Source organism: Aquarana catesbeiana, linkage group LG10, assembly GCF_042186555.1.
Source record: "Aquarana catesbeiana isolate 2022-GZ linkage group LG10, ASM4218655v1, whole genome shotgun sequence".
Classification (NCBI taxonomy): domain Eukaryota; kingdom Metazoa; phylum Chordata; class Amphibia; order Anura; family Ranidae; genus Aquarana; species Aquarana catesbeiana.
Window position 1 is genome coordinate 62,785,676 of NC_133333.1, and position 23,946 is coordinate 62,809,621.

Here is a 23,946-nt window from a genome sequence, read left to right on the forward strand (position 1 = left end):
GCCGAGTACATGGATACCAAACATGACATGCTTTAAAATTGCGCACAAACGTGCAGTGGCAACAAAATAAATACATTTTTAAAAGCCTTTAAAAGCCTTTACAGGTTACCACTTTAGATTTACAGAGGAGGTCTACTGCAAAAATTACTGCCCTCGATCTGACCTTCACGGCGATACCTCACATGCATGGTGCAATTGCTGTTTACATTTGACGACAGACCGCCGCTTGCGTTCGCCTTAGCGCGAGAGCAGGGGGCGACAGGGGTGCTTTTTTTTTTTTTTTTTTCTTTATTTTTTTTTGCTTTTTTATCTTATTTTTAAACTGTTCCTTTCATTTTTTTTTTTTTTAATCATTTTTATTGTTATCTTGGGGAATGTAAATATCCCCTATGATAGCAATAGGTAGTGACAGGTACTCTTTTTTGAAAAAATTGGGGTCTATTAGACCCTAGATCTCTCCTCTGCCCTCAAAGCATCTGACGACACCAAGATCGGTGTGATAAAATGCTTCCCCAATTTCCCAATGGCGCTATTTACATCTGGCGAAATCTAAGTCATAAAATGCTCGTAGCTTCTGGTTTCTTAGGCCATAGAGATGTTTGGAGCCACTCTGGTCTCTGATCAGCTCTATGGTCAGCTGGCTGAATCACCGGCTGCATTCTCAGGTTCCCTGTCGAGACAGGAGAGCCAGAGAAAAACACGGAAGACGGTGGGGGGCATTCCCTCCCACGGCTTGTAAAAGCAGTCTAGAGGCTAATTAGCCGCTAGGATTGCTTTTACATGAAAGCCGACCGCTGGCTGAAAAGAATGATACCAAGATGATACCTAAACCTGCAGGCATCATTCTGGTATAACCATTCAAAGTCGTGAATGGCGTACCTGAAGACAAAAAAATGGTTAACAATAAAGCACAGTAAACGGTAAAGTATAAAAAATTGCATACCTGAAAAGCAAACATGATAAAACATAATAACAATAAAACATTGCAGAATAGAATACAGTAAAAAAGAGCAGAACAATAGAGAGAGAGAATAGAGAGAGAGAGAACAATGAAACGACAACAATTTTTTTTTATTTTATACATTTTTTTTTTTTTTTTTACACTTTTTTTGTAACTAACTTTTATAACGGTAACCGGTTCCAGGTTCGGGTCTCTCAAAATGCGATGGCATCTTGGGAGACCCTGTGAAAGTGTGCCTAGTCTGTGCAATGCTGTACCCTACGCTAATACTCAACTAATGAATGGTAGCGTTCAAAACATTCACCAATGCAAAGACCAGGATTGTCAGGACAGGAGGGACAATAATAGCGGGTGTCACGCCTATATCCGCGCTTGCTGCAGACACAACATCTTTTTTGGGGGGTGTTCGTTGGGTAGGGGTACTCGGGAGGACATAAAGAAAATGCCTCTCATGCAGCCGACTGCATTTGGTTGGGGATGTGAATGGGGGAAGTACGGGCGCTGCAGAAGTGGTGGGTTCCCAATTAGGATTGGCGAATGCAGCAGGAAGGGCACTATGGGCACGACGGGCCTGTGTTTGTCTTCTTGGTGGCAGCGCGACACTACTTGTGCTTGCCACCTCACCAGCTTGAACTGCACTTATGGGACTCGCCACCTCACCAAGTGTTACTCCAGTGCTGGTTTGACTACGACCGGGGTGTACTAGGCCGCTGGCGCTTGCCAGTTCAATAAAAAGCTACCAAAAAAACTGTTAGCGATCGCAGGGATCAGGCCTGACTCTGCGAACGCTGCAGTTATGCGTTAAGTGTTTTGTAAGTGACAGTGATCGATCGATACTGCACTTGGGTGGGCTGGGCCGGGCGGAGGGGCAAAATGCAGGTGCTAGCAGGTATCTGGGCTGATCCCGCTAACATTGTGTTTTTGGGAACCCTAAACTGCTGGGGACGCCAGTATAGATCTGATCGGATCAGATATTGATCCGTTCAGATACTATACCACTAAGGGAGGCGTATGCTGCGTGCGTGGGTGTTAGCGGTACTGGCGCTAATCTGACGCTGCTTGGGGCTGGTGCTTGCCAGTTCACCAAAATACTACCAAAAAAACTGTTAGCGATCGCAGGGATCAGGCCTGACTCTGCAAACGCTGCAGTTATGCGTTTAGTGTTTTGTAAGTGTCAGTGATCGATCGATACTGCACTTGGGTGGGCTGGGCTGGGCCGGGCGGAGGGGCAAAACGCAGGTGCTAGCAGGTATCTGGGCTGATCCCGCTAACACTGCGTTTTTGGGAACCCTAAACTGCTGGGGACGCTAGTATAGATCTGATCGGACCAGATATTGATCCGTTCAGATACTATACCACTAAGGGAGCTGTACGGTGCGTGCGTGGGTGTTAGCGCTACTGGCGCTAACCTGACGCTGCCTGGGGCTGGTGCTTGCCAGTTCACCAAAATGCTACCAAACAAACTGTTAGCGATCGCAGGGATCAGGCCTGACTCTGCGAACGCTGCAGTTATGCGTTTAGTGCCTTGTAAGTGACAGTGATCGATCGATACTGCACTTGGGTGGGCTGGGCGGAGGGGCAAAATGCAGGTGCTAGCAGGTATCTGGGCTGATCCCGCTAACACTGCGTTTTTGGGAACCCTAAACTGCTGGGGACGCTAGTATAGATCTGATCGGATCAGATATTGATCCGATCAGATACTATACCACTAAGGGAGGCGTATGCTGCGTGCGTGGGTGTTAGCGGTACTGGCGCTACTCTGACGCTGCCTGGGGCAACGCATATCACTGCCGGGCGATCAGGGGGCTAAACCTTTATTCGGTAATAAACGGCGGGTGCCCTGACACTATAAAAAATAAACAAACTAACCAGCGTCACCCGTAACAGTTATACGGTGATCAGTGGTGAAAGGGTTAACTAGGGGGCCATCAAGGGGTTAAAACATTTATTAGGTAGTATATGGGGGTCCCTGTCGCTATAAAACGCTGACGGCGAACCTAAATATTTAGGTCCCTAACTAGCGTCACCAGCGACACTAATACAGCAATCAGAAAAATGATCGCTTAGCGACACTGGTGACAGGGGGTGATCAAGGGGTTAAAACTTATTAGGGGGGGTTAGGGGGGTATCCTAGACCTACAGGGGGCTAATACTAACTGTCCCAACACTGTAACTGTCACAAACTGACACCAATGCTGTAATCAGAAAAAAAAACTGCTGGTGTCAGTTTGTGACGGGGGGGGGGGGGGGGGGGGTGATTGGGGGGGGATCGGGGGGCGATCGGGGTGTTTTGTGTGCCTGGCATGTTCTACTGTGTGTGTGTAGTGTTGTGCACTCACATACCTGTCTTCTCTCCTCGGGCCGGAACGGAAATTACCGAGCCGAGGAGAGATGACATCATTTCCTTTGCTGCTGTTTAGCATACAGCAGCAAAGGAATGATTCGATTGGCCGGCGGCGATCGCGAGGGGGGGGCCACGAACGGATGGCCTCCCCCTCACCTCCGATCGCCGTGGGACAAAAGACAACCGCCTCGGGCACCGGGAGGGGGTCCGATCGGACCCCCCACCCGCGGAAGGCAAATCACGTATATGTACGTGATTTTGCCTGTCCGTGCCACCTTGCCGACGTACATCGGCGTAAGCCGGTCGTCAAGTGGTTAATAAAGGACTTGTCCCAATCTGTGCCTTGTCTTTTTTACCATTTTGACACTTTTTTTTTGTAAATGGTAGGGGTACTTGTACCCCATTACCATTTCACACGGGGGGGAGGCCGGGATCTGGAGGTCCTCTTGTTAAAGGGGGCTTCCAGATTCTAATAAGCCCCCCGCCCGTAGACCCCCACAACCACCGGGCAAGGGTTGTGGGGATGAGGCCCTTGTCCCCATCAACATGGGGACAAGGTGCTTTGGGGGGCTTCCCCAAAGCACCCTCCCCATGTTGAGGGCATGTGGCCTGGTACGGTTCAGGAGGGGGGGCACTCTCTCGTCCCCCCCTCTATTCCTGCGGCCTGCCAGGTTGCATGCTCGGATAAGGGTCTGGTATGGATTTTGGAGAGGACTCCTACGCCATTTTTTTTCAAATTTTGGCACGGGGTTACCCTTAAGGCCTGAAGGGTCTGGTATGGATTTTGGGGGGGACCCCTATGCCATTTTTTTTTTATTTGGCGCAGGGTTCCCCTTAACTTCCATATCAAACCCAAAGGGCCTGGTATGGATTTTAGGGCGACCTCCACGCAAATTTTTTTTTTTAATTTTGGTTCAGGGTTCCCCTTAATATTCATACCAGACCCAAAGGGCCTGGTAATGGACTGGGGGGGATCCCATGCTCTTTTTTTCAATGAGTTTTATTTATATTGCCGAGACACGACAATTCATTACAGCCACTATCATTTTTAAATGACAATTTTTCCTTTAAAAATTTCATTTTGCTGTGGTATTGTTCTAAACACTGGAAAAATGCGCCACTTTACAGGCATACTATAGACATCCCCCAGGCACGAAATTTAAAGGAATATTTCATTTTTATTGTTTCACTTTAAGCATTAAAAAAATCACTGTTCCCGAAGAAACGGCCGTTTTAAAAAAAAAAATTTGCATTGATACATGTCCCCTGGGGCAGGACCCGGGTCCCCAAACACTTTTTATGGCAATAACTTGCATATAAGCCTTTAAAATGAGCACTTTTGATTATTCATGTTCTGCTGCGAACCGAAGAGGAGGGTGTTCGGCTCATCCCTAGCAGCCGCTAGCGATAATCATAAGAGGCAGGTTGTACCCAGGTTGATCAATCGGTCAACTTTGCACATCAAGCCTGCTCATTAAGGGTTCAAATCTGCTGCTGAACCAGCTGAGATTCGAACCATGTATGGCCAGCCTTACTGAAGCTCCTCTTTAAGTTGCAATCTTGTGATAATGACAGCTCTCTGTCCTCATCCACTAACATGGACATAGATAGCAATAAAAACCTGACAGATGCTCTAATCCCTCTCTAAAAATTGTTTTCTTTAGTTATAATTTAGATAGATTTTATTTTGCACACAGACTACATCCACCAATATTATACAATCACAGTCGCCTAAGGGCAGGTACAGGAGAGCAACAGTAAATTCTTGGCGGTGGTTCTAAATGTTGCCTACACACACTGGGGGACATTTATTAAAACTAGAGAAAACAGAATTAGGAGCAGCTATGCGTGGCACCCAATTCGTTCCTAGCTTTAGCCTTTTAGGCTGCATATGCACGGTGTGATTACCAGTGGCAGGAATCTACTGATTACTGTTGCTGGGTTTGACAGCTAAGAGCCAGCCGCAGCTCTTTGTGCCTGTTCGCACAGCCAGTAATTACCTATGGCGATTGCGGGTGGACACACTTTGTGTCATTGAAGTGTACGGGCTCAGCGGCAGCAGCTATCCGCTCTCAGCTGTCAAACCCAGCAGCAGGAATCAGTAGATTTCCTCCGTTGCTGAATGCCCTTGCAAATGCAGCCTAAAGCCTAGTACACAGGGGCTGAATGTTGGGCAACATTGGCCGGTTCAATAGAAACCAACCAACATTTGGCCCATGTGTACTGCAACCGCATAGTTGCCAACTGTCCCGGATTCCCCGGGACATTCCCGGGATTTAGACTCAATTCCCGAATTTGTGGTGTCCCGGGAAATGTCCCGAGAAATCCGGTTCTTCACGGATTTTCTCCGCAGCCGCTGACGCTAGAGGTCCGCGGCCGGCGGAGACATTGACTCCGCTGGCTGCCATTTTAAAGAAGATCAGGAAGACGGCTGGAGGGGGGCTAGACGGAGCTCCTACGTCGCCGCCCACCCTCCGCCCCGCTCCGCCTCGCCCCGCCTACCCCCGCCCCGCTGCCAGTCTGTTATGGAAAGGGGCGGGGGTTCTAGCCATGCGGCCGGCGGACACTGTCTACACTAGGACACCTCTGAGGTGGGGGGGGCGCACCGCTGTGGGAATCTGATGTAAGGGGGCTCCACTGGGGACACCTGATGTGAGGGGGGTCTCCACTGGGGACACCTGATGTGAGGGGGGCTCCACTGGGGACACCTGATGTGAGGGGTGGCTCCGCCGGGGACACCTGATGTGAGGGGTGGCTCCGCCGGGGACACCTGATGTGAGGGAGAGCTCCTCTGGGGACTCCTGATGTGAGGGGGGGCTCCGCCGGGGACTCCTGATGTGAGGGGGGGCTCCGCCGGGGACTCCTGATGTGAGGGGGGGCTCCGCCGGGGACTCCTGATGTGAGGGGGGGCTCCGCCGGGGACTCCTGATGTGAGGGGGGGCTCCGCCGGTGACTCCTGGTGTGAGGGGGTCTCTGCTGGGGACATCTGATGTAAGGGGGGCTCCGCTGGGGACATCTGATGTAAGGGGGGCTCCGCTGGGGGTACCTGATGCAAGGACGGACTCTGCTGGGACACCTGATGCAAGGACGGACTCTGCTGGGACACCTGATGCAAGGACGGACTCTGCTGGAACACCTGATGCAAGGACGGACTCTGCTGGGACACCTGATGCAAGGACGGACTCTGCTGGGACATCTGACGCAAGGACGGACGGCTGGTGGCAGGCGACGTGGCTAGTGACACGCTCAGGGATCCCACTGATTCTGCATTATGGTGAGTTGAATGATTTCATTTTATATTACAATGTAATAATAGAAATAATGCACTTCAATCATCCTGACACCATAACAACCATGGTGCCGGGATGATTGAAGTGCTAACACCAGGTGTTTGGAGTATCTTTATCTGCTGATTGTTAAACTTTCTAGAATACACATATTTTTATTGCGTAGGATCTGGGGCTGCTGTCCCGTCATTTCCCTCTGCCCCTCTCCCCCTTTCCCCCTCGCCCCCTTTCCCTCTCCATCCCTCATTCATCTCAGACTCTAACCACACCCTCTTGAGCCACGCCCATTTAAGCCACGCCCACTGTTTCACGTAAACCATGCCCATTTTTCGCCACTTGTATATTTTTCCTAAACCACGCCTAAAAACGAATGCCCCGCCACCTAATTATTGTACGGCTCCGCCTACAGCCACAAAAGTGTCCCACATTTTTTTTTTACAATGTTGGCAACTATGCAACCGATCTGACAGAAGGCGGCTGTTTTGCCGAAAAAAGTCTGCCGATCAGCTCCCAATCTGCGCTCTCAGCCATGGGTGTTTTGGTAGGGGGGCCACCCCCCTGTCAGAATACAATAACACAGCAGGGGAGATCACTGTACTAGCATTGCATGGTTAGTATAGTGGCTCCTCTGGAGCTGTCAGTTTTTTTTCATTCAGCCCTGCTGGGTTGAATGAAAAATAAACTACTAGTGTGTACTAGGCTTAAAGTGGTTGTAAAAACTTACAATCCACTTTTCACTACAAGTAAGCCTAAATTAAGGCTTACCTGTAGCTACCCTGGATATCTCCTAAATCTGCACGGTTTAGGAGATATCCCCTGTATCAGCATGTGCCGATGTCATTGGCACATGCGCACTGAAGCTATTGCAAGTTCATGCTGTTGCTTCAGCTAGTTTCCTGTTACCAGCGGCTCCCGCACGCATGCAGCTCCGGCCAATCACAGCGCTGGAGCCTGCGATACCTGGAAGTAACTCCGGGAGCGATGTCGCCAGCCTGGGTTGTGTACTGGGACCGCTGCGGGGGCTTCGATCTAAGGTAAGTATTTCATAATGAGCTAGTATGCTATGCATACTAGCTCATTATGCCTTTGTCTTGCGAGTTTTTATTTATTTATTTAATTTTTTTTTTTGTGGGTTTACAACCACTTTAAGTGGCTGAAGCTAGAAGCTGATCGGTTGCCATGCACAGCTGCTCCAAATTCTGTCTGCTCCAGTTTTGATAAATTCTCCAGGTGTGGCTGTCACATCTGTATTCTGTAAAAATCAATGTCCGATGCCATTGCTGTTTCCATGTAACCGCTCATCTGAGCAAATAGGCCCTCAACATCGGATGTGGTGAGTTCAGGGTCGGAGTTTCTGTGGAGTTTTGGCTGCAGCTAAATGGCCAGATTATGTTTTGCCATAGCACAGAGCGTTGCTACGCTAAGTGGCGGGGTTTAGACTAGGTTCAAACTAGTGCAGGTTCGGAAACGCGTGCATAATCTCGTGCGTTCCCAAACCGCAGGCAAATGCTCTGCTCTTTGGAAGACATGCAGGGGTGCCATTAATTGTTATTGGCACCCCATGCATCAGAACCTGCGTCACAGCTTTCAATGCACCAAACCGCAATGTGTCGCAACTCCATGCAATCGGGTGTGGCACAATTTAACCACTTAAGGACCACCCCACCTACATTTACTGCAGCAAGGCTGTCCTTAAGCGCATAATCACGTACCTGTACTTGATTTTTTGATTGGACACAGCGGGAGCCAATCAGCGGGTCTGGAGGATGCAATGTCCGCAGGCCACCCGCGATCATTTTTAGGAGAGGCAGAATGGCGGTCTGCCTATGTAAACAAGGCAGATTGCCATTCTGCCAGAGAGGAAAATTGAGATCTTGTGTTTCTACTAAGCAGAAACTCGGAACTCTGTTTTCCTTTATTGAAAGCACATCCCCAACCGTTAGAAAGCACTCATAGGGAACACACTTAACCCTTTGATTGTCACTGATGTTAACCCCTTCCCTGCCAGTGTCGTTAGTACAGTAAGAGTGCAATTTTTTTTAGCACTGATCACTGTCCCCAAAAAGCGTCAAAAGTGTCAGTTAGTTGTCCAATCTGTACGCCGCAATGTCGCAGTCCTGCTAAAAATGGCTGATCGCCACCATTACTAGTAAAATAAATAAATAAAAATTCCATAAGTCTATCCCATAGTTTGTAGACGCTATAACTTTTGCGCAAACCAATCAATATACGCTTATTGGGATTTTTTTACCAAAAATATGTAACAGAATACATATTGGCCTAAATTGATGAAGACATTTTATTTTTTACATTTTTTTTTATTGGATACGTTTTATAGCAGAAAGTAAAAATATAAGTTTTTTTTTTTTTCAAAGTTGTCAGTCTTTTTTTGTTTATAGCACAAAAAAATTTAAATTGCAGAGGTGATCAAATACCACCAAAAGAAAGCTCTATTTGTGGGAAAAAAAGGACATCAATTTTATTTGGGTGCAATGTCGCAGGACCGCACAATTGTCAGTTAAAGTAAAGCAGGGCCGTATCGCAAAAATGGCCTGGTCATGAAGGGGGTAAATCCTTCCAGGGCTCAAGTGATTAAAAAAAGGAGGGTTGGGGGCTTCTTTCTCAGTGTTTCTTGTGGGTACAGCACCTGTATGCGTGCAAACATGCCGTACACATGTGATCCAGTGCCGTGTGTATTCGGGTATTACATTTTCCATCTCCTCTTGTAAAATAAGCCCCCGGGTGCACCTGAGTGTATATCAGCCCATCCATGAATTATCTTTCCTTAAGGAGCACACACACTCCTGAGCCTGTACCACTGTTACTGTAGAAAGGGTTAAAGGAAATTAGATCCCTGAGCTGGAATAACAGGCAGCCGGAGGGTAGACAGGACAGATCAGATGGATCCTCTATACACATCAATGACACTGTCCCCTCCACCCTCCCCCTTTAACTGAAGGCAGGGAGGGGGGGGGGCAATCAGAGGGGAGGGCTTATCTCTTTTTTTTTTTTTTCCAACCTGATCTGAAGCTCCGCCCCTTCTGCCAAACCGAAAAGGTAAAAAAGAAAAAAAAGAATCCGTTGGCTGGATCTCCAGCCTTGTAGTGCTGTTTTCCTCAAGCTACAGCCAGTCTCCGCCTCTTTCTCTCCCAGTCCCCTCCTTATTATTGAGTTTTTTTTTCTCTCCGTCTACTCTGCGCTCCGTTTCTATATAAGCTTTCCGAGCCGTGCCCAAACACAGCCACACATCATACTCAGCTCGTACACATCGTACTGATAAGGTCCCCTACCAGCCCAGCCATGGCAACTTTCAACGTCGCGCTGCAGGAGGACGGAATGTCGGTGCTGCCCAGGTTGGCACTCAGCTCCGCCGGTCGGGGCGTCTGTAGAAGCTTGTTCGGCCCCATCGATCACGACGAGCTGCGATCGGAGCTGAAGAGGCAGCTGAAGGAGATACAAGCCTCAGACTGTCAACGCTGGAACTTTGACTTCGAGGCCGGTGCCCCCCTGAAGGGCACTTTCTGCTGGGAGCCCCTGGAGAGCAAGGAAATGCCACCTTTTTACAGGGAGAGCAGGCTGTGCATTGCCAGCACTACCACAGCGAGCAGGCAGCAGACCCCCCTGTGCACCAGGCTGGCAGGGACGCAAGTGGATACCAAGGAAGATGCACCTACAGAAGCGGTGGGCACACGAGAAAACCCAAAATGTGCCAAGGAGAACGCAGACAAGGCTGTCAAGAGATGCCAGGGAGTTAAAGGGCCAAGCAAAGTATCAACCCAGCTCAGGAAAAGAGAGAGCTGCCTGGTTATCACAGGTAAGAACCCTCACCGCTTTATAACAGATCAAATGACTAGCTTGGCAAGTATGTCAGTGAAGGTTCTCGCTTATCCAGGTCATGATAAATCTGTTAGTAGTTGGTCAGCTTCAACTGGACTGGTTCTGTAAAATTGAATATATATCTAGTAGTAGTTAGTCACACTCAACTGGACTGGTTCTGTAATGTTAAAGATATATCTAGTAGTAGCTGGTTGCTCTCAACTGGCCTGGTTCTAAAACATCAAATGTATATGTAGTTAGTTGGGTATGTTCAACTGGACTGGTTCTGTAATGTTGAAGTATATTTTGTAGTAGACACACTCGACTGGACTTGTTCTGTAATGCTGAAGATATATCTAGTATAAGTTGCTCTCAACTGGACTTGTTCTGTAACTATGAATGTATATGTAGGTAGTTGGTTATGTTCAACTGGACTGGTTCTGTAATGTTGAAGGCATATCTTGAAGTAGTTTTGTCACTCAACTGGACTGGTTCTGTGACATTAAAGATATATCTAGTGGTAGTTAGTCTGGTTCAGCTGGACTGGTTCTTTGACGTTGAAGATCTATCTAGCAGTAAGTAGTTGGTCAGATTTAACTTGACAGGTTCTGAAATGTAGATTATATTTCTAGTAATAGTTGGCCATTTTCAAGTGGACTGGTTCTATGAAGTTAAGGATATGTCTAATAGTAGTTTGTCAGGTTCAACTGGACAGGTTCTATAATAACGGGTATATTTCTAGTAGTATCTAGTAGTATCTAGTAGTAGTTGGTCATTTTCAACTGGACTAATTCTGAAATATAGAATATATTTCTAATAGTATCTAGTAGTAGTTAGTAATTTTCAATGGAAACTGGTTCTGTGACATTAAAGATCTATCTAGTAAGTAGTTGGTCACATTCGACTGGATTGGGTCTGTAATTTTGAGACATTTTGTAGTTTCTCTAACCTGAAGAAGTGGTTTTGAGAAGCTACAACAACAGTCCAATCAAATGTGACCAACTGCTACTACTAAATAGTTGTTGGCACAATAAACTTGGCTGGTTTAAGTGGAAGTGCTAACACTTATTCTGGCCACAGATTTGTTTGTTTGTTGTTTTTTTATTGTTTTTGTGCTTTTTTTTTCTTGTTTATATAAAATCATATAAATAAAATCTGCTTTGTTTGTTTTGGGGCAATTACAACCAATTACAGCCAGCTTGTGTTTGTAAAAACAGAGAGTTCTGGCCAGTTAGATATCAATATACATGTATATATAGAGATGGGCCGCCTTGATCCACTTGATCCTTGTTTTGTGATAGAAGGCTGGTTTAAATTACCATATGATCTTGATTGATGATTGATAAATTTTGGATGAAAATGTCTTGACAACCAGATGTATTCTCCTAAATATTGATTACTTGCTCCAATTCTGCTTGATATTTAATTTCTTCTACTTGTAGAGAAAGCTCTATTTCCCCCTATCAATGTTAATTTTTTTTATTCTCTTTTAGATTATTTCCCTAAGCGGAAAAGACAACAAGTTACAAAAATCGACAGTCAAAAAGCAGTTAACACCATTTGCACTTTGGAGCAGACCCCCAGGAAAAAAATCAGATGAATCTTTGGTGAGTAATCCAGGGTGGTGGACCTATAGAACGTCAGAATGTCTGTAAATAGGGCCTAAATTACCAGTGTGACCTGAGGACAGCTCAGTTTGTAGGGTGGGGGGTGAATAACAGCAATTTACAAAAGTGCAGAGTTGTCTTGGTGAGCTTGTTTTGGTTGTAGAAAGTGGGAGTTTGCTCTTTTTTTCCATGCAGTTACTCAATCTCTTTAGCTCCTCCTTGGAAAGTTCTTTAAAAGAAAAAAAAAAGTTGCAAAACAAGCTGTACTGGCGGGAAGGGGGGGGGGGGGGGGTTACAAGAAGGGAAGAATGTGGGGGAAGGGAGGCAGAGTTGTTCGCAAGATAAACAAGGGCAGGGTCTTCTATTGGCAGGGAGCTGGAAGAGAAGGCGAGGGAAGAAGAGATTGAGCTGTACTAGTTTCGCCCTGTTCCATAACACTGCTGCCTGTGTCTGCCCGTGTGCCGCCTTTTATATAATAACTGTATTTTTCTTCAATGTTGCAGGTTTGTTTAACGAATGACCAGAGAGAATTTTAAAAATAAACACCTCTCTCCTGTACTCCTTCCCAGATCAAGGAGGGAAAAGTGAGACTGCAAAAGAGATCTCTATGTGCTGGACTGCAAAAGATTGATTTATCGAGAATGCTTGCGTCTGCCGCAGGGAGGTGCTAGTCTGGCTCGGAATGTGGACTTATCAGAGCGCCGTTTTCCCAGCTCCCTTTGTATTGCACGCACTGTGATACTTATCCACAGGCTTATGCTATCTTTTGTTCCATTACCAAAAAAAAAAACTTATACTTAGCTGAGGGAAGAAAGTCAGATTGGTATGGCAGTCTGGACCTAGCCTGTGAATGTAACTACCATCTATGCCAGTTTGTATTTGGAAGGGCTAGTGACAACAGTTTTTCGGTTGTCCAACTTCACAGCTCCTCTTAAACTAGCCGTATATTATATCATTTGTTTGAACTAAACTTTAGAGTTACTAAAACTGAGGACAATCCTAAACAATCTGTCATCAAATCAGGTTGGTCAATGCACTACATAGTTGATCGTAGATGTAAAGGAAAATGTACAATCAGATTGTATAGGGTATGGTCAGGCTTTGGCTTAAGCTGGCCATACACTATACAATCTGATTGTACAATCTATTTTAGATTTACCAGAACTGTAATATAAGGACACACCTAAATAATCCATCGTCAAATCAAGCAGGTCTCTGTACTACATAGTTGTTAGATTAAAGGCCGGGTTCACAGCTATGCATTTTCAGTTATTTGCAGTAATGCACTACAGTCTATTTAACATGATTTCAATGAGTCATGTTCACATTTGTGTGTTTTCAACTGGAGCGTTTTTTGGAAAGGGTCAGGGACTTTTTTGTCTGAAGCAGGTTGCGTTTTTGGTTCCATAGATATCAGAAATTCAGTGCTTGTGTTTTTGCTGGTTTCTCCTGCATGGCAACTGATACCTCCCAAAAATTCTGGATTTGAGGAGCTGTTTAACAACACAGGTTGTTTGGTTTATTTATTATAAAAGTTACAAAAATTAGTAGTGAGCTTTACACTATGGCGACCAAAAATATCCCATCTGATTGGTTCCATGGTTTATTGCATGCCACTGCTGTTGCATTTTACATTTCCAGTTGTAGCTTATGCAAACCAATAGACATGTACAAACCTTATATGTAGCATTTGTATAATCATGTTTTTTGCACTGTTTTTGTAATATATATATATATACCACCATTATGTACAGCAACTATGTAACATAAAGCATAAAGTTAAGTTATATATTTATATAACGTGTTGGATATATTCCAATGTTAAGCCATAATATTGGCTACAAAACGGTTATAGAGATTATACGTATGTCTCCATTTGGAGAGATAAAAAGTATGTGTTCAATAACTATGCATGTACAGTTCTTTACCATATTTTATTCTGTTTGTATGTTTTTGTGCTTTCTTCTTTTTTTTTGCGAAAAAACTTAATGTACAGAATATTGCTTTTCTGGCAATGGAAAAAAGTAAACTATATGCATTTTATACCTATATTTTCTTGTTTGAGTAGTTTCTTGGCAGTTTAACAGTAGGGTAAGATGGACATATTGTGGGTGATAGCAGTAGAGCCATATTTACCCAGGTGGCAGAAGAAATAGACATTTGAGCTGCAGTTTTACTGACCGCGTAGCCCGCAAGTTAACATGGCTGGCGGACATGTTGGTACAAACAAAGATACAATACAGATTGCGTATGGCAGGCAGTACCACCACCATAAACAACCTATTCAAGTGGTTGGGGCCGTGATGCAACCGCGTGTAATGCATGCGTTTGTGGCGCAGTGGGCTTTCAAGCTTTGTCCAGGAGGCAGCATAACGCTACTTGTCAAATGCCTCTGAAAAGTGATCCACCATGGATGCTGAGGATGTCTGCAAGTAAACAAGCCCGAACTGTGATAATGTGACTGTGGTAAGCTAAAAAAAATAAATTGATTGCTATGGCTTGCTACACTAGGTAAACATACTACTGAAATCTGGCCTGTGATTGGTTGTATACAACTATGGTATGCATATACGTTGTAACTGTGATGTCATTGTGCCTCACTTTTCAGTGAGCACCTCAGAGGGCATTCATATAGGATCTATAGCACCCAGCTTTCTAGTGAGGTGCAGTGATATCATCACTACCACTAGCAAGTCGGGAGAAGCTAGGTGAAAGGTATTTTTTACTCACAAATCTTTATTTTTTACAGCATTTACTAGCTGTTTCTTATTCAGGGTAGAGGAGAGGAGAGGTCAGTAAAGAAGACTGTATTTTAAGCAAATAAACCTAAAAACATATTGGTCTCTTCTGTCATAAACTCTCCTCCCTGCCTGTCAGCATTTGTGTACACTGCGCTTACTACATTTAACCCTTTCGCTGCCAGGCCCTGCTCTCCATTTTTTACATTCAGGTGGCCAGACCATTTTTGCAATTTTTCCTTTGCTTTGTTATTTTTCACTTATATCTTTCAGAGGAGTTTGTAAAAGACCCCCAAACCAAATATTTTCTGAAAGTACATGATCAGTAGAATAAAAAAAGGTGCTACTGATTTTTTAGACCCCGTGGTATTTGCGCAAATGTTTATCAAACCACTACATTTGCAAAAAATACACTAAAACCATTATTAGCAGATAAAAACACAGCAAATTTTACACAATTCATACTAAATATAAAAGCTTAACCTGTATTGAGTTAATAAATTACAAATATTTGTAATTTTTAAATTGCACCTCTTTGCGAAATGGTGAAAATTGAACAGACGCAAAAGTGTAAATATCCAAATCTCTCTAAAAATCTGAAGGTTTTCATTTTTCCCTTACAGCTTTCCGAATTTGCGAAAGACCCCCAAATACACTAAAACCATTATTAGCCGATAAAAACACAGCTAATTTTATAAAATTCCTGCTAAATCCCTACTAAATATAAAATCTTAGCCTGTATGGAGTTAAAACGGAGTTCCAGCCAAAAAGGGAACTTCCGCTGTCAGGATTCCTCCCCCCCCCCCCCCTCGGTGTCAGATTTGGCACCTTTCAAGGGGGATCAGATACCTGTCTAATACAGGTATTTGCTCCCACTTCCAGCGAAAGATCGCTGCAGTATCCATGGCTATCTACGCCATGTCCGGCTCCTCCTCCTACCCCCCAGCTGTCTTCTGGGAAACGCACAGGTCCCAGAAGACAGCAGGGACCACTCAGAACGAGCAGCACGATTTGTGCATGCGCAGTAGGAAACCAGGCTGTGAAACCGCAAGGCTTCACTTCCTGATTCCCTTACTAGCAATGCCGGCGCCTCATCCTGGAGCCCAGGGGATGGATCGGCTTCAGGTGAGGACATCGTAGGCACCCTGGACAGGTATATGTCCTTCTTTTAAAAGTCAGCAGCTGCAGTATTTGTAGCTACTAACTTTTAATTCTTTTTTTAGGCGGAACTCCGCTTTAATAAATAACAAAGATTTTAATTTTTAATTTTTACAAAATGAAAAAGATCACCAGGGTTTGGCGCCCTTTTTTTTTTTCTTTTTTTTTTTAGAAATTAACCAGCAAGGCCTAAAATAGGGAAAAAAAATATAATAAAATAAAATGTCACCGTTAAAATATAAAAACTTAGTGTGTGGACGGTGTCCGTAGGGCAGTGGACGGTGTCCGTAGGGCAGTGGACGGTGTCCGTAGGGCAGTGGACGGTGTCAGTAGGGCAGTGGACGGTGTCAGTAGGGCAGTGGATGGTGTGTGGGCAGTGTCAGTAGGGCAGTGGACGGTGTCAGTAGGGCAGTGGATGGTGTGTAGACAGGGTGAGTTTTCTTTTTAACCAACTTTGTTTATTTACAATTTTATTTTTTGATAATTTTTTTCAATTTTTTTTTTTGTAGCCCTGTTGGGTGGCATCTGGGGGAATATCAGGGGTCTAAACAGACCCCTGATGCCACACTTTTGAAACATAGAAGTGATTGAAGACAGACCTAAATCCCAATCTCTGCAGCCTCAGCTATACAGAATGAATGAACAGGAAGAGCTCTGCACTGTCTTTCTGTTCATTCACACACTGAAGCATAGTAAACTAAGTTCTCCATCCTGAAACATCCTCCGTAGAAGCCATAGGCTCCTGCAGGAGAGAAGGGGAAGCCAGCAGCACGGGGGGAGGGGGGGGGGCAGGGGAGTCGCAGAGGGCCTGGGCAGCAGAAATAAGAGTAACCTGGACAGAGCAGACATGGACACAGCCTGCTCTACTCTATGGGCCCTCTGATCTGATCCACACAAACGGAAGGGAACAGATCTCCTTCTGTTTTTTTTTAGCGGATCAGATTGGAGGTAGACAAGTGTACACGGACACAAATCCGTTTACATCTGCCGCTCTATAGAAGTGAATGAAGGGTCAGATTGGGTCCACCTGAAAAACAGACAGGTGGACCCGATTGGACTTATTGTATGAAAGGGGCCTAAGGCTGCTTTCACACTGATGCACTGTGGTTGACTCACACCGTGGGTGCAGTGCAGTGTACCCTTGGCTTTCCTGCAGGTTGGTTGCCATAGAATTCTACTGTATACTGCAGGTGTGATGGATGCACTTTGTGAAAGCGCACCAAACCTGCAGGTAATAACAGAAGTCTAGGCTCAGTGCAGGCAACCCGCAGCTGCACCTGTGGATCAGTTTGAAAGCAGCCCAGTGTAGAAAACAGACATGTCCATTGCTGTTTGATTTTATAAAAATTGACCTCAATCTTCATGGCTGCTGCTCTCCTCCAGGGCGGGTATGGCTGGCGGCTGCTGCTGTCCCCAGGGTGGGTATGGTTGGCGACTGCTGTCCCCCAGGGCGGGTATGGCTGACGACGGCTGCTGCTGTCCTCCAGGGCGGGTATGGCTGGCGGTGGCTGCTGCTGCTGTCCCCCAGGGCGGGTATGGCTGGCAGCGTCTGCTGCTACCCCCAGGGTGGGTATGGCTGGCGGCAGCTGCTGCTGCTGTCCCCCGGGGCAGGTATGGCTGGCGGCTGCTGCTGTCCCCCATGGCGAGTATGGCTGGTGGCTGCTGCTGTCCCCAGGGTGGGTATGGCTGGCGGCTGCTGCTGTTCCCAGGGCGGGTATGGCTGGCGGCTGCTGCTGTTCCCAGGGCGGGTCTGGGTGGCGGTGGCTGCTGCTTCTGTTCCCCAGGGTGGGTATGACTGGCAGCGGCTGCTGCCCCCCAGGGTGGGTATGGCTGGCGGAAGCTGCTGCTGCTGTCCCCCTGGGCGGGTATGTCTGGCGGCTGCTGCTGTCCCCCAGGGTGGGTATGGCTGGTGGCTGCTGCTGTCCCCCAGGGCGAGTATGGCTGGTGGCTGCTGCTGTCCCCCAGGGTGAGTATGTCTGGCAGCTGCTGTCCCCAGGGCGGGTCTGGGTGGCGGCTGCTGCTGTCCCCAGGGTCGTATGGCTGGCGGCTGCTGCTGTCCTCCAGGACGGGTATGGCTGGCGGCTGCTGTCCCGCAGGGCGGGTATGGCTGGTGGCGGCTGCTGCTGCTGTCCCCCAGGTGGGTATGACTGGCAGCTTCTGCTGTCCTCCAGGGCAGGTATGGCTGGTGGCGGCTGCTGCTGCTGTCCCCCAGGCGGGTATGGCTGACGGCTGCTGCTGTCCTCCAGGGCGGGTATGGCTGCTGCTGTCCCCAGGGCAGGTATGGCTAGTGGCTGCTGCTGCTGTCCCCCAGGCGAGTATGGCTGGAGGATGCTGCTGTCCCCAAGGGTGGTATGGCTGGCGGCTGCTGCTGCTGTCCTCCAGGGCAGGTATGACTGGCAGCAGCTGCTGTCCCCAAGGCAGTTAAACCGACCCTGGGAGACAGCAAGCCAGCCAGCTATACCCACATGTGGCACGGGGGCCAGCGGCTGAGCACCCCTGACATAATGTGACAGGGAAGTGGAACTGCTGCCTGCACACTACAAGTCCCAGCATGTTCAGAACTTATCCCTTCCCCATGCTGGCTCCTGTCACTCCAGGGGGAATCCAGGAAAGTCTCAATCCCCCTCCCTTTTAATAGAAGCCCCCAGCCCTGTCAGTTTCCTGGACAGTAGAATGTACTCAGTCACCCCCATCCTTTGCTTTCACCTTTAACATGCTTGCTTGTAGGATCTACTGCACCCGGTTAGAGAGCACTTCCTCTGGCCAGTCCCTTGCCATTACTGAGGACAGGTGGGGGGGGGGGGGGGACGAGGCCAGGAGAGATCAGCAGGGAATGAATTGGAGCGAAAGGTGAGGGGAGGAGACCAGCAAGGAGAAGGCAGGACCAGCTCATGGGGGGGGTGGGACCAACTTATGGGGGCGGGATCAACCCGCTGAGGGGGCGGGGCCAACTCACAGAGGTGCATGGATAGGGAGGACAGGGGGTTGGGAGGCAGCGTCATTCTAAGCAAGAGTAAATAATGATATTTGAAGCGCTTCACAATGTGCATAAAAATGAATATATATGAATAAAAATAAATAAATATAAATACTCAAATAAATCCAGCGATGAGTAAAAATTCCTAAAAAATCCAGCAATCAAAATAGTGTGAAATTAAAAAATTAGTGCCACCAAATGTGTAAAAAAATCCACATAAAAAATCAACATAAAAATAAATATATAGGGATGTATTCAGAAGGTTCAATTATACAAGTGTAGAATCCGATTGGTATAAAGCTTTGATCCGGATCTCATTTGTTTATGATTCTCACATTGGTTGTGAACAGAAGCAAAAGAAACATTGTTACTATAAATGTCAATGAGCACCTTAATTAAGCAAGTGTTTTTAAACAGCTTTGCTAGTGGGACCAGATCAAAGCTTTATACCAATCTGATTCTACACTTGTATAATTGAACCTTCTGAATACATCCCTATATATTTATTTTTATGTTGATTTTTTATGTGGATTTTTTTACACATTTGGTGGCACTAATTTTTTAATTTCACACTATTTTGATTGCTGGATTTTTTGGGAATTTTTACTCATCGCTGGATTTATTTGAGTATTTATATTTATTCATATATATTCATTTTTATGCACATTGTGAAGCGCTTCAAATATCATTATTTATTCTTTTTAAGTGACTCTGAAAACACTCTCTTTTGATAGCAGCCTCACTTGGTTTTATGTGTAATTATCAGCTATTTAGCATCACAGCGCTTTGTGTTTTATATATTCTAGCAAGAGAACGGCCCCTTAGCAGATGACCCGCCTCCTCCACTCAGCAGCATTCCAACGGCACCTGTGTGCAGGGGAGGGGAGTGGTCTGTCCTATAACATACCAGCCCATCATGCAAGTCGCTGCCCACACACATCAGTGACATAAAACCAAATGTGACAGGGAGCCACACGGCCCCCCTGAAGCATGGGTCACAGTTGCAACTCCTCACGCTACACCCATGATCCTGACTCTCTGCAACTTTGTCCTGGCCAGCAATTTATGAATGCCGGCTCTGCACTGGTTGGATGACAGAGGGGCGAGTCTGGGTAGCAGTCCCGCCCCTACCCGACATTACACTCTCGATTTGACAGGTGAAGTCTTCCTTCCTAACTGCACAGTGCACATCCAGCCAGCTTGTCCACCAATCCCTCACATTGCTGCAGGTCTTACTGAGCCAGGACCTATCACATAATCAACAAAATTATGCGAGATAATGCACCTGCAGGGCGGGACAAAAGTGTGAATGCGGGAAAGTCCCACCCAATCCAGGAGTGTTGGGAGGTATGGTAGCAGCCCCCCTAATACTTACCGGAGCCCCATCTCTGTCCAGCATTGTCCACGAGTGTCTCGGCTGTCCAAGACTCTCCCTCCTGATTGGCTGATAAACAGCAGTGGCGCCATTGGCTCCCACTGCTGTCAATCAAGGTCAGTCAGCCACTCAGGAGATAGAGGGGTGTGGCTGGGCCACAGCTCTGTGTCTGAATGGACACGGGGAGCTGTGACTTGACTTGGGTGCCTCCATAGTAAGCAGTTTGCTGTGGGGGCACTCAACAGAAGGGAGAGGCCAGGAGCACCGAAGAGGCACACGATAAGAGGAGGATTGGGGCAAATCCACTGCACAGGAAAAGGATTTCCCCAGGTGGGGTTTTTAGGCAGCGGGGTTTGAAATATTAGACCAATGTTGTATAAAAAGAATAATGTTTATTATACAAAGAATACATTTACACAAGGATTGTTAAAAAAATTAGCTCTGATATATAGTGTTTACAAAACTAGTAGAGGCAGACACGCATTTATACAGAGATAATTTTCCATAACAACATCATATAGATATTATCAATATTGAAAAAAAGGAACTGACGCGTTTCAACCTATATATTTCAAGGTCTTCTTTAGAGGTCTGTCTGTTGAAAAATATACAATGAGAATATACTTATAAAAGCTTGGTTGCATATACCAAAAGAAACATATCATATTCCGTATAGCATATTTACCCAATAGTGCGTGTCCCATAAGCGAAAAACTTCCTATAAGAGAGGCCCCTTAAAATCAAAAATGCCTGCTCACTCCCCCCGAGAGGTCCTATAACGCCTCCACCATCGCAGCCACCGGAGCTGGGGCAGAAGCCAGTGATGTGGCTTACGAGAGGTCACACTGAAGATCACCCCCCACCCGGACCACACAGCAGAAGCCCAAAAAGAGCATTTTTGAGAAACATACTTATAATATATATCAAAAACATTGTATTGAGAAGTATATGCTTAATTAAATGAGAAGGTAAAAAAAGTAGAGAAGTGAGAATATCAGTCTATACACATACATCATATACAGACTGTATTTAAATAGTATTGGATATATATATTTGGAAATAATTAGATTGTGCATATGGGTGACAGAAATACCAAGGTAAAAATTCAAAACAAGGAAACCAAGTGATGGTGATCAAATTCAAATGAATTGATCAGATGAAATTAGAAGTGAATAAAAAGGCATGGGGGTGTTTGTGTGCTGGGACTTTAAGAGATGTTAGGAGACTATGTGTGCAGCATATATAATATATTGTATGTGCTGTGTAACAAGGAGAAATAGATAGAGCGTGTATACCAAGTAGGTAACTCAAATATAAGTGAGCAGAGATGTGAAAATAAAAAACTGAAAATAGGTGAGGGTGCCCGCAAAAGGCGTGATAAAACATGGTGTGATAAGAAATATATTGATAATGGACAGTGCATTACCTTATATCAATGTGCAAGCAAAATGTGAAAGTGCACTGTGCTGCCCTTTACATTTAGACCCAAATGTGACCCGACCCAGGATTGGCCACAGGGTTTGTCAGGCTCAGTGGACACTCATCCAAACGAAGTTGACAGTCTAAAAATATGCAAGGAAAGTAACATTGTATATGGTATCAGGCATTCATAATGTATATAAGATCAGTATGATAAACTGATCATTTCATTCAGGGCTGAAACAGTGCAGAGACACAATGCTGAAAAGGTGTACTTACCAAGTGAGAGCTGCAAGAGAGTCAAACCACCCAGAGAGAGAAATTGCCAGTGTTTGCCAGTGTTTGTGCTGTGAGAGCATATATGTATCCTTATTTATGGGCGTATATCAATTAAGAAGGAATTCCCCGCAGGTGTGAACGCCTCCCCTCACCACTCCAATCAGTGGGAACACTGTGGAGGGCATAGCCGCCAATAGGGCAGCCCTGTGTGATCTCCCCGGCGTTCGGGGTGAGCCGAAGCCCCGTCCCTGACGTCATCCTCGCCGTAATCACGTGACGCGCCCGCGTCACATGACACACACGGGGCATGTGCAGTGACCGGGAGCATCCGAGGGTGTCCCCGAACGCCGCCGGCAAGGAAGAAAATATCCCCGACACGACAACCAGAACCAGCCCGGATGATGAGGAAAGGGGGGGGGGTGCCAATACCAAAGGCGGCCTCCCCCCCCCCCCCTTGCCGGGAAGACACATCAAAATGGCCAGCCCCGGTCCAGAGGCCGCGACAACAGAGCCGCCAAGTCCCAAAAGGGGGGGGGGGGGTAGGGTGCAAGCAAAAAGAAAGAGGCATATAATGGCCTACAAGGATAAGCATATACACACATGCACATGTGCATATATGCATATATGGAACTGATGGTTTTTAACATTTATGGGCAAATTGGCCCAGGCTCATAATGCATTAATTCTAGGTCTATTGGCACATGAAGTATCCATATATGTAGGAAAAATTTCATATGTCTCAATAAGTTGGAAAGAAAATAATAAAGGTAATAATAAAAGTGACTATAAAAAATAAGTAAGTCCTAAGACACAGAGAGATTGGGGGGGGGGAGGGAAATGGAAAAGATGCCCATATATGTGTCAATATGGGATTTACATGCAAACACATTGTATAAAATCGCATGTATACCTACAAAGGGGTCCCGAACGCCGGGGAGATCACACAGGGCTGCCCTATTGGCGGCTATGCCCTCCACAGTGTTCCCACTGATTGGAGTGGTGAGGGGAGGCGTTCACACAGGGCTGCCCTATTGGCGGCTATGCCCTCCACAGTGTTCCCACTGATTGGAGTGGTGAGGGGAGGTGTTCACACCTGCGGGGAATTCCTTCTTAATTGATATACGCCCATAAATAAGGATACATATATGCTCTCACAGCACAAACACTGGCAAACACTGGCAATTTCTCTCTCTGGGTGGTTTGACTCTCTTGCAGCTCTCACTTGGTAAGTACACCTTTTCAGCATTGTGTCTCTGCACTGTTTCAGCCCTGAATGAAATGATCAGTTTATCATACTGATCTTATATACATTATGAATGCCTGATACCATATACAATGTTACTTTCCTTGCATATTTTTAGACTGTCAACTCCGTTTGGATGAGTGTCCACTGAGCCTGACAAACCCTGTGGCCAATCCCGGGTCGGGTCACATTTGGGTCTAAATGTAAAGGGCAGCACAGTGCACTTTCACATTTTGCCTGCACATTGATATAAGGTAATGCACTGTCCATTATCAATATATTTCTTATCACACCATGTTTTATCACGCCTTTTGCGGGCACCCTCACCGATTTTCAGTTTTTTATTTTCACATCTCTGCTCACTTATATTTGAGTTACCTACTTAGTATACACGCTCTATCTATTTCTCCTTGTTACACAGCACATACAATATATTATATATGCTGCACACATAGTCTCCTAACATCTCTTAAAGTACCAGCACACAAACACCCCCATGCCTTTTTATTCACTTCTAATTTCATCTGATCAATTCATTTGAATTTGATCACCATCACTTGGTTTTCTTGTTTTGAATTTTTACCTTGGTATTTCTGTCACCCATATGCACGATCTAATTATTTCCAAATATATATATCCAATACTATTTAAATACAGTCTGTATATGAGGTATGTGTATAGACTGATATTCTCACTTTACCTTTTTTACCTTCTCATTTAATTAAGCATATACTTCTCAATA

At 46.0% G+C, this 23,946-nt stretch overlaps 1 protein-coding gene across 2 annotated transcripts; it reads left to right on the forward strand.

Moving 5' to 3' along the window:
- The first annotated feature begins 9,670 nt into the window (after window positions 1-9,670).
- On the forward strand, window positions 9,671-14,066 carry LOC141110727 (cyclin-dependent kinase inhibitor 1B-like). Of its 2 annotated transcripts, none has more exons than XM_073602271.1 (3): window positions 9,671-10,406; window positions 11,902-12,015; window positions 12,585-14,066. In XM_073602271.1, exons 1-2 carry the CDS (start codon window positions 9,893-9,895, stop codon window positions 12,006-12,008), a joined length of 621 nt encoding a protein of 206 aa, XP_073458372.1. In that variant the 5' UTR covers window positions 9,671-9,892; the 3' UTR covers window positions 12,009-12,015; window positions 12,585-14,066. The 2 variants fall into 2 exon arrangements, with proteins under 2 accessions (XP_073458372.1, XP_073458371.1); XM_073602270.1 differs by having other exon boundaries at window positions 9,674-10,406; window positions 12,519-14,066.
- The last annotated feature ends 9,880 nt before the right edge of the window (window positions 14,067-23,946 follow it).

Excerpts from the sequence above, each read along its gene's own strand:
- LOC141110727 (XM_073602271.1), top strand. The coding sequence starts at position 9,893 with ATGGCAACTTTCAACGTCGCGCTGCAGGAGGACGGAATGTCGGTGCTG. Across the intron at positions 10,407-11,901 it reads GAGCTGCCTGGTTATCACAG|ATTATTTCCCTAAGCGGAAA; the intron begins GTAAGAACCCTC and ends ATTCTCTTTTAG.